The sequence below is a fragment of the Telopea speciosissima genome, chromosome 4 (genome assembly GCF_018873765.1).
Source record: "Telopea speciosissima isolate NSW1024214 ecotype Mountain lineage chromosome 4, Tspe_v1, whole genome shotgun sequence".
Lineage (NCBI taxonomy): Eukaryota > Viridiplantae > Streptophyta > Magnoliopsida > Proteales > Proteaceae > Telopea > Telopea speciosissima.
The window spans coordinates 63,684,470-63,695,310 of NC_057919.1; the positions used below are offsets into that span (position 1 = coordinate 63,684,470).

General features: G+C 38.6%; 1 protein-coding gene across 1 annotated transcript; it reads left to right on the forward strand.

Moving 5' to 3' along the window:
• Positions 1-1,624: 1,624 nt before the first annotated feature.
• On the forward strand, positions 1,625-3,871 carry LOC122659712 (CASP-like protein 1E1). The gene is made up of 2 exons (XM_043854820.1): positions 1,625-1,891; positions 3,501-3,871. The coding sequence occupies exons 1-2, from the start codon at positions 1,656-1,658 to the stop codon at positions 3,838-3,840; spliced, it is 576 nt and encodes a 191-aa protein (XP_043710755.1). The 5' UTR covers positions 1,625-1,655; the 3' UTR covers positions 3,841-3,871.
• Positions 3,872-10,841: the final 6,970 nt, after the last annotated feature.

The window sequence follows — 10,841 nt, forward strand, 5'->3', positions numbered from 1 at the left end:
TTTCTCTCACACTCTCTCTCTCCCTCGGTCGGTCACCGTAGTCGAAGTCAGAAATCGAATGCGAAATCATGAATGGAGGCAAAAATGTCAAAGGTCGATAATACCCATGCATAGAGGAGATTAATAAGGCCGGTAAATGGATCGGATTCGGATATTTTTTGATCGAATACAGATACTTCTAAACGGATTCGGATGGATTCGAATGCGGATCGAATTTGGATTTTCAACCATCCGTTTACACCTCTGCCTTGTGTAACTCGAACCGTCTTCCCCTTAGTGGATACAATTCACTCTCAATCCATAGTTTTAGATCATGATTCTCTTCTCCTCATAATCTAGAACTTGTTGAATCTTCAAAAACCCTCAAGATCATTATTTACTTAATTTTTTATAATTAAGTATTCGAATTCAGATTTTTATCGAAGTATTTGGATTTTTTTCCGGATATCTCTAATTGAATACGGATGCCCCTAAACGGATACGGATGCGGATCGAAGTCGGATTTTCGATTGTCCATTTACAACCCTAATAATTCCGTTGGCGATATAGTATTGGAAGCGTAGGGACTCGCACGCAGTCCATTCAAGACGGCAGAGATCTCAGTTGTACAGGCACATTTGGATTCCTATAAAGTACAAAATTGCCCCTAGAGATTCATCCTGTCTGGTTTGGACCTAACCATGCCAATATTAGGCAAAATACATATCAAATCGAAGGTCTCGACGAATGTTAGGTACTTGATCAAAATGCCAAAAGCTTCAAATCTGATGGAACTCATTAAATCAAACTCTTTAACCTATCCCATACTAGACTGGCTCAATCTAATGCCCATACATTAGGGCGGATCCCATTAGACACAACAATAACCTCTACAGAGGTAAGCACCTATGGCGTTGGTGTATGCACTTTTTGATCATTTTGATGCATTTCGAAGGTAAAACGACCTGCCAAAAAATCATCATAGCACTATCATCACAGCACTTTCTACACTGAGACTAGGCTTCACCAATAATGAATTTAGTAATTTCAAAGAGGTAGGAGAGCCATGCTGCCATGGCCATGAGAATGACAAAGGCTCTCTCTTTTTTTGTGGCATTTCAGTGATTGGACTACATAGAGACACGACGATCCCTGGTCCCCTGGTCGGGCCCTATTAGATGGGGGAGTAGAGACGCAACTGTCCACATTTATATCTCGTCAACTACCCCTTTGCTGGTTCAAATTCGGATCGGTTTTCACGTCCCTTCTTCTTCTTCTTCTTCACACGCGCTTCTCCAGTGAATTGACTGTTCCACCCTTTTATTATTAATAATGGTGATAATGATATTACTTACTATATACAACTGAACTGTAACTTCACCAAATAAACAACTTATATCGTCCGTTCCGCTTCGATTCTCTCGAGTCCAAAGATTCTAATCCAATGGTTGACACTACGAATACAGGCCCCACCTATTCCATTAGAAATTCAGACGTTCACACCTAATAAATACACCTGTGTTTCGCTTTTATTACAACGCCTACCACAACACTCTCTATAAATAAACGATTCTATTTCTTATTCCTCCTCACTCTCCTTCTCTGACTTATTCAATTACAGACTACAGAGCAGCGAAGGATCAAGAAGAGAGAGAGAGAGAGAGAGAGAGAGAGAGATGGTGGATGGAATGGAGAATGGTGGAGGGAAGAATACGATGAAGGTAGCGAACGAAAGAAAGGTGAGAAGTTCAGAAGTGCTGCTTAGGTTTCTGGCACTTCTCTCTACTCTCATCGCAGTTATCGTCACTATCGTTTCTGAGGAAACAGAGCTCGTTCCTGTCGTCGTTCTAGCTAACCTCCCTCCCGTATATGTTCCTGCAACTGCTAAATGGCAATACTCCTCCGCCTTCGTGTAAGTCCTCTTCCTCTTCTTCTTCCTTCTTCATTTTCTCCTAATTTTGCGCAGAGAAGCAGAAAAAAGTATGCCTAGAATCTGTTTTTTTCAGTACTTGTTAGAAGGAGAGCTTTACCTTTTCCGTTCGGTTCATCGGAAAAACTCTGCTTTTCCGGCGGTTAAGAGCTCCTCGGTCCCCCCTCATCTCATTTGCTGGTCATATGACTGAGCGTATGTATATGCATGCCACGAGCCAATGGATAATTGCCACCTGGCCATGTCCTTAAATATTAAATATTAGGTGTAGATATGTAATTGGGAGTTGAGATGCAATTCATTAATTATTATCGGTGGCGAATTTAATCGGGGGTCAGATTTCAAACCTATCTGAGTTCAAGATTGCCAGCTGTACATACTGATTGCATACAGTAAAAGCCCATCTAGAAGCCCCCCACCGGAAAGATGAAATACTCACATACCGTCGAATAGCTGGATTCCAATCTAACGGTTCTCGTATAAGTTGTTTACCGGTCCGGTGTGATCCTACCAACCTATGCTTTTTTTTGATAAAATCTACCAACCTATCCCTTGTCTTGGAAAATTATCTCCAGCAATTCTCTGCCCCAGTCCAATTATCTAGTGTCTCTAATAAGAGGGACTCGGCTCCTGTCCAGCTCCCTGCCCGGGTTGCATGTGCATCGCCGGACACAGTGAGGCGTTTTCACGCTTCACCAAGTTCAGCGCCGCACATGTAGCCCGGGCAGGGTGCTGGACAGAATCTTTTTGGGTAATAAGAAGGGGATGGATCCCACCTGGGTAGAGTGTTCGGACAGGGGTGGAATGGTCATTGCACCCCCTTATTAGGGGCACTAGGGGAACTGGACCGATAGAAAATTGCAGGGGATAAAGGTCTGTCTCACAGACACAATAGTCTTCAATAATTACAAGGGAAGTGGCCCGATCAGGTTTGACCAGTTAAAGCCTAACATCGGGTTCACTAGTTTGTTAACGGTTGGGGAGGTTGGGCCTAACCCGATTATGTAATGGTGTTTGATTGTATCTTTGCCCCCTTAACCCACGATTGTGGACCAATAATCAATCGACAGAATAGAAGTGTGTCCATGCCCTAGTCCATGGTTTGAGGTATCGGTATCGGTATCATATCATCCATATTGAGCGATATATATTGGTTTTGCAAGTGATCAATCTTGATATCATGCCGATACTATACTGATGACACGGTATAGACAAGAGTTAAAATGATAAAAAACCATTTTAAAGGAGAATCAGGGGCAAAACTTTTCGGGTTGACCAACGATACCCATTCCGATACCATGCACTAAAACCATGCCCTAACCTTAAATTTATGGGAACGATTAGGTCCATTCCGATACCATACACTAAAACCATGCCCTAACCTTAAATTTATGGGAACGATTAGGTCCAACCGAAACCGGTAGGGGCCCACCGGTTGACAGTAAGGTTCCGGTGATAATAGTTGGGCCCATTTGTTTGCAGATTTCAATTTATGGGGTCTACCAGCCCGCCACGGCTGGGCCCATTTTTTTTCCCCCTTCTTGTTCTGTAATTAACTAACTGAAATTAATTTTTGTGGATAAACGTACAGATATTTTCTAGTGGCAAACGTGATAGCGTGTGCATACGCAGCATTAACGCTGATGCTGTCGATAATGAAGGTGGCGGGGACAAATGGAATAGCAATGGTCATGATCGTCTTTGATCTCTTAGTGGTGGCGCTCCTCTTCTCCAGCAGCGGTGCCGCGGCGGCGATAGGTGTCGTGGGTTACAAAGGGAACGTTCATGTAAGGTGGGAGAAAGTGTGTGACATCTTTGCTAAGTACTGTCGCTACACCGCTACTGCTGTTGCCGTCTCTCTCTTTGGATCCACCGTCTTTCTTGTTCTGTTAGCACTCACGGCTTTGCATCTCCGCAAGAAATCTCTTTAGATTATTAATAGCTACTTTTTTAGTTTAATCTTCACGGTGGATGATGATAGTTCATTAATCACAAAACAAATGTTTGTGTTTTGTCATTGTCTGTGTTTGGTGTGTACCGTTTAATTATACGCTAGCTTGTGTACCTTTGTTAAAGCTGTTGTGAAAGTTGGTTGTTCTTCATTAATTGTTCCATTTAATTCGGTTATAAAGAAGAAAATGATGTGGAATCGGTCGGGATCGGTAAAACATCGGATGAAATGGGTCAAAAGTATATGCCCTAATTCATACTCGGCAATTGGTTCTATTTCCCTAGTGGTTTAAAAACTAGACCCGTTCAATTGAACTGATAAAACCAATTTGGAACTAAACTAGAAAATGAACGATAAAAAACCACAATAAAATTTGAGATCGGACCGATAATAGACCAATTAAGAGAATGAAGACAGACAATTAAAAGAAATTAGTCGATAACGGATCGATAACGGATCGAAATTGACAGCATCCATAATTTGATCTGATATAATGTGAAAAAACCAATCAAAATTGATTGAACCAACCGTTTGACACCCCTACCTCTCTTGATCTTCTTCTCTATTTTCTCTCAATTTATGTCTATTATGTGGAGCAGCTCCTCCCCCAACCTGGAAGTGATAAGTATCATTCAAGGTATCAAATCTTGTCATCTTTCTTTATCTCTTATTCTTTTCATCACCTTTCGAGAGAGATTAAAAGCATAACTGACTCTTTGGCCAGGAAAATTGAGTCTTTAGCGTACAAGACATGCTAGCCTAATTCCACTACTTGGTTGTCTGATCTTTGTAATCAATGACTCCTTACGTTAATTGCGCTTTAATAAATAGATTCCTTTCTACCAAAAGAACAAATGTGGAGTTCCCATACCAATCTTTTACTTCCATGACTCCGTTCTTCCAAGTTCCATCGCTTTCTGGCTGGGGCTGTATCTTCCTCATGACATACATTTTAGAGATATATTTAATAATAATAATTAGACAAAAGGAACAATGCTTTTTCATCACAAGCTTAATAATATCTCTCATCCACTGGATAACAGGATAAGGGTGTAAATCAGTTCGGTCCAGAACTGAACAAATAATTACTTAATCAATTATTTTTTTGGTAAAGGAAAATCTATTGATTAACAAGTGAAGGGCTCATAGTGGCAGAAGTACAAGTTTTCATCAAACATGGAGTGGAATTTGACTATACTATCGAACATTGCATTGAGAGCTCCTTCCAGACTAGAGGGTCGAGTCCCCAATAAATTGACCTCTATAGGAATGAAAACAAAGTTACATGTAAACAAAAAATGTAGATAGCTATAGGTTTCTACGAAAAACAAAAAAAAATTGTAGACTGGTGCCTAATATCTTCAATAATCGGGTGGATTATCAACAGTGTCGCCTTTAAGGGGTCTGTGGAATAGGAAATTGATGTACATAAAATTGTCCACCAAGTAGATAGGGGTCAAGTGGATGAAGGCCAATTTGTGCAGTAGATGGGACACAACGGAAAAGGACCTGACTGGCAGTTCCTTGGGCAACACGGTTTCAAACAAACTTGAACCTCGGTAGCAACGAACTCCAAGAAACTGACGCACCATTACAATGAATAGTCCCCAAATCAAGGGATACATGTTCCCTACTCTGCCGCACACGCGGAGATACACGACTCAAGGAAGACGCCGACTGCCACGACCCAGCAACCGTCTCTGATGCCATTTCAATAATCGCTCCTTCATCCTTTAAATAGGAGATGAGGATTTAGGTACGGGGGCTTCACTTTTCATTGACTTACTGCTCTCTCTGAACTCCCTCTACAAATTTACTATTGCATGGATCTAACTTAGGCATCAGAGAGTCCCCCCTCAAAGTTCATTTTGGGCCTCTTTTGTGCTTTTCTCTTCTCGCAGGTCATCCACATCATCAAACCAGATTCTGACGGCAACAAAAATGATCTCCTTCTTGTCCGATTCAAGGACTATATGATCCTCTGCAAGGAAGTTGGCTTCTAGAATAACGCTCCGGATAGCTAATGCTTCCTCTACCGGTTAAATGGTTCTCTTCAGTTCTAAATCGATTAAAATATGGACAAGAGACAGTTGCTTGATCATGTAGTCCCTACACCAATTTGGGGGGCCAATTAGAGCACATGCAAGGGGCTTCAACACGGATGAGATTTTTTTTTATTTCAGAGGGGTTGGGTGGTAATTTTGTGCGCTCCTATGTCAAGGCTCATGAATCATACGACCAAACAACGTTCTTTTTTCTAATATAATATTATTGATTCTATAAGTTTGAAAACAAAAATTACATACATGAGTAACATTAGTATGTCAATAGGTAAATAGTTTCATGAAAATAAGAACCATGAACCACTAATTAGTAGACATGATTATTGGCACTTCTCAAAAGCCAAAGAGCGAAAACCCCCTTGCACTTATTAAATGGTCAGTTTTTTGTACGATTTAGAGCATGTTTGGTACGCTAATTCTGGAGGTGCTAGTATTGATTTTGATCATAATTCCATAGAGAGACTTTTTGTGGATTTATTCTCGTGTCAGATTAATTGTTTGATTATCTTGATTCTTTGACCTTTGAATCTAATTGAAAAACTATTTGGTTACCCTTGAGTTTGTCAGTTGGATTTATCTTAAATCCGACTGAAAAACTATTTGGTTACCCCTGAGTGTATCAATTGGATACACCTTAAGTCTTGCAGATAATTGTACAAATTTTTTTTTTGAATTTCCATAAGGAAACAAACTTGGAGATACCTCAAAAATGAATAGATGAAGATAAAGACAAAAGAAGAAAAATTTTAAAATACTATATTTACTTTTAAAATGTGCAGAGAAGGAAAGAAAACAAACATCCTTGTCTGAATTGTTGGAATTCGAGCATATCATATCCTCTTAAAAGAAACCAACAAATATTCATAGAGAAACCATCAATTGCTGCACAAAAAAGGTTCAAGAGAGAGAGAGAGAGACAAAGAGCATATTCAATTACTCTGTTCGAAATTCAGATTCAATTGCTCTATAAATATGCTTTAATGGATGATAATTAATACTGAAAGTAATGGAACAGATCAGGTGAGAAACAGGGGAGAATGAAAAAGGGAGAAATTGGTTCTATCTTTTCATATCTTTATATGAGTCTTGATGGACTTGAACCATCATCACCTGGGAATAAACCCAAGTACTCTTCCTTTTTAAGCTAAAGACTCACTTATCTGCATAAACTTCTTAGTGTATTCAAATAGAACAAAAATGATAAAAATTAGAAAAAAAATGAAATTATCATTATTGGGCAACCTTCAAAAGTGCAACACTAGTTGGAAGGAAAAAACATGTAGAAGTGTTGGTTTTAAATAGCCTTCCATGAAGGGTATTTACATTTGTTTATCATAATTAAGGGTTATAAATAGGTGGAATTTCTTAGATCTTCGAGATTAAAAAAAGAATTATAAGATAAGTATATTTTAAATTTGTTTTACATCCATAAATTTATATTTTGAAAAGATTTACCTAATCTCCAAATTAGTTAGTGCCCATTCCGCCCGACAAAAAAATATAATTAAACTTCCTACTATATCCTTTGACTCACTTTTTTTCCTAAAAAAAAGCTAAAGATAATGCTTAATAGTGTAACCGTTTGCACAACTTATTGAATTCCCTTTTCTATCTATTTGGTGAGAATCTTGCAAAACTAGTAGAAGTTGGCTAGGTGCTTCCCTGTATCTCGTTATCCCTCTTCCTCTCATTAATCATCTTCACTAGTGCCGATGAGTATGGTTCTCTCTCTCTTTCTTTGTCCTTGTTACAGTTTCTTTTTTTTTTTTTTCTTCCTTGTAGAGGTTTGGGTTTTTTTTTTATTTTTCCTTCTGGAATATCGATTTTTTTTTCTCCCTGAATGATCCAAGAATTAACATGGAAACCGAAGAATACATTCTCCAGCTAAGGGAACCATTTTGAGAGATCCAACCATGCAACACACATCTTTGAAGAGATCTAGTTCTGGTTATTTCATGAATAATTAGAGCCTTAATCCCAATCATGTACACCTCTCTTTTACGTGTGGTAACCACTAGAGGATTAAAACAGGGAGTGAAAGAGGGATAACGAGAAGAGGGAAGCACCTAGCGAGCACCACTTTTGCTAGTTTCTACAAGTTTCCCGCCAAATAAAAATAAGAGAAAACTCAATGAATTGTGCAAAGTGCAAATGGTTAAGCTATTACGCATTATCTTTAGTTTTTTTATAGGGAAAAAAAATGAGTTGTGCAAAGTGCAAACGGTTAAGCTATTAAACATTGTCTTTAGTTTCTTTTTAGGGAAAAAAATGAATCAAAGAGTATATTAGGAAGTTTAGTTATATTTTTTGGTTGGGCAGGATGGACAGTAACTAATTTGGAGATTGGATAAGTCTTTTCAAAATATAAATTTATGAATGTAAAACAAATTTAAAATATGTTTACCTTGTAATTCTTTTTTTAATCTCGTATATCTAAGAAATTTCCCCTTATAAATATCTCACATGAATATACTTAAGAGATAACCTGATTACATCATGGAGACAACAGAACAAATTTGGAGTCTACACAGTGCTGTAGCCTTGTCAGATACTGCTTATACAGAACAAGTAATTTTAGTTAAAAAAGAATTACTTGGAATGAAGCCCCAAAATTTCATAGAAGAACAATGATGATCCAAAGACTTGGTGGAAGAAGACATGGATGAAAACCATCAATATCAGGAAAAGATCAGAGTAATTAAGGTCATCATTTGATAAATAGATCATCACCTTCTTATCAAAAAACCAGCAAGGAAATAAATGCAAACTACAGCAAACCCATTTGGAAATTGTGTTCTACAAACATGCACTAGATAGAGATGGAGAGCTTCATCCCCTCCCATGAAAGGTTGGACAGATCAACAAAAACACAAAAGCATACCTATAAATTGTAGCAGAACTCAACAAAAACAAAAGAACTGGAGACCGCCTGGAAGAAAAACACACAAAAAAATTAGAGAAAATTTCACGTATATTTCCTGAGGTTTGCCTTACTTACACTTTTACCTGTGAGGTTTGAAAATTTTTACTTATCTCTCGTGCTTTCCAAATTAAGTAACAAAAGCATCCAGTCTCTATATATATCAGAGAGTATATACAAGAGAGAGAGAGAGAGAGAGATAGGTTTGCCAATGATTTTCTTAAAAAGCTGGTTTTCTAACTGTTTTACCCTTGGTCTGTACCGTTTCAAAATGCCTAGTGCACTTACGGGTGTCAATTGGTTCGGTTTCGGAATCGAATTGAGAACCAACACGTTCTAAAACTATGTACTCAAATCGAACCAAACAGTTTCGGTTCCAATTTGATTATGCTTCATTGTCTTCAGAGTTTTATTTAAGGGTAAAGTACACGTACCCCCTATAATGCACCCAATATTCCTCGTATCTTCCTAAGCGGCTCAATATTCCACGTCCCACCTCTGTTTTACACTCCAAATGCCAGATAGGTCCAATCCGTTAAATACCACCGTTTGATGCCAAAATTTTGACCATTTTACCCTTTGCTCCATTTTCTTAAATCTGAAAAGATTTAATTACCCTCACTTATTTGTTGCCCTAAACTAATTGAAAATGACCATTTTACCCTTTGTTTTATTTTTATAAATGAAAAGACCTAATTGCCCTCATTTATGTATTACCCTAACCTAATTTGAAAAGATTATTTTACCCCTAAATACTTGTTCCTAAAAACCCCAAAATGCCCTCATCTTCCCCAAATCATCATCTTCTTTTTACATACCCACCACCCACCACCACCACCACCAACACCACCACTGCCACCCACCATTGGCTTTGGGTTCTAAGACAAATGAGAGAAACAGAGAGCAGCAGAGTGAGGGAGTAAAAGAAAAAAGGAGCACTGAGACGAGAAAGCTCGAAGCTTCCCGGAGCCGGGGTAGAAGACTCTCGTCCGACATCGTCTTCTTCTTCTCCATTTCTCCTTTTATTTTGATTTCTTTTCTTACCATCTCCATCGCATTTCTGAGACCTACCAAATCCATTTGTTTTTTGTTTTCCCATCTTTAAACCCCAATCTCCAATACCCTATTCTCCCTTCTCCATCTAAAAACCCATCTCCGAGAGATGAAATCCCTCTTCTAATCTCCACCGAACCCACTCCTTTATCTTCAATTCCTATTTTCTAGTTTTTATTCCATATCAAACCCCACCCATCTCATTTTTCTTTCCACTCAACCAAACCCAAATCCAACACCGGAAACCTTTTTTATTTTCTCTTTGATTACCCCAATCCCATAACCAGAACTCCATCGTCCCATCTTCTCCCTTCTCTCATATTCTTCACCTTTTTTTTATTTTAAGTATTAATATGTCTGTAATAATCCTTAGTCGCTGTTACTTGAAATTTCTGCAATCGAACGTGGGTCTCCATTCATCTTCTCAGCAAAGGTGTTCTTCGTCTCAGTGATCGGTTGTTGCAAGTGTCGGATCGAGGAGAAGCAGGCTTGCAGGGTTCCAGATTTTATTCAAAAAAGAGTTCCCTTCAGTTCACGGCGGCAGCGGCGGCGATTATCGATTGTCGATTGTCGAGTTGGGTGGCAGTGGTGGTGGTGGTGGGTATGTAAAAGAAGATGATGATTTGGGGAAGATGGGGGCATTTTGGGGTTTTCAGGAACAAGTATTTAGGGGTAAAATAGTCTTTTCAAATTAGGTTAGGATAATACATAAATGAGGGCAATTAGGTCTTTTCATTTATAAAAATAAAATAAAAGGTAAAATGATCATTTTCAATTAATTTAGGACAACAAATAAGTAAGAGTAATTAAGTCTTTTCAGATTTAAGAAAATGGAGCAAAGGGTAAAATGGTCAAAATTTTGGCATCTACCGGTGGTATTTAACGGATTGGACCTACCTGGCATTTGGGGTGTAAAACAGGGGTGGGACGTGGAATATTGAGCCG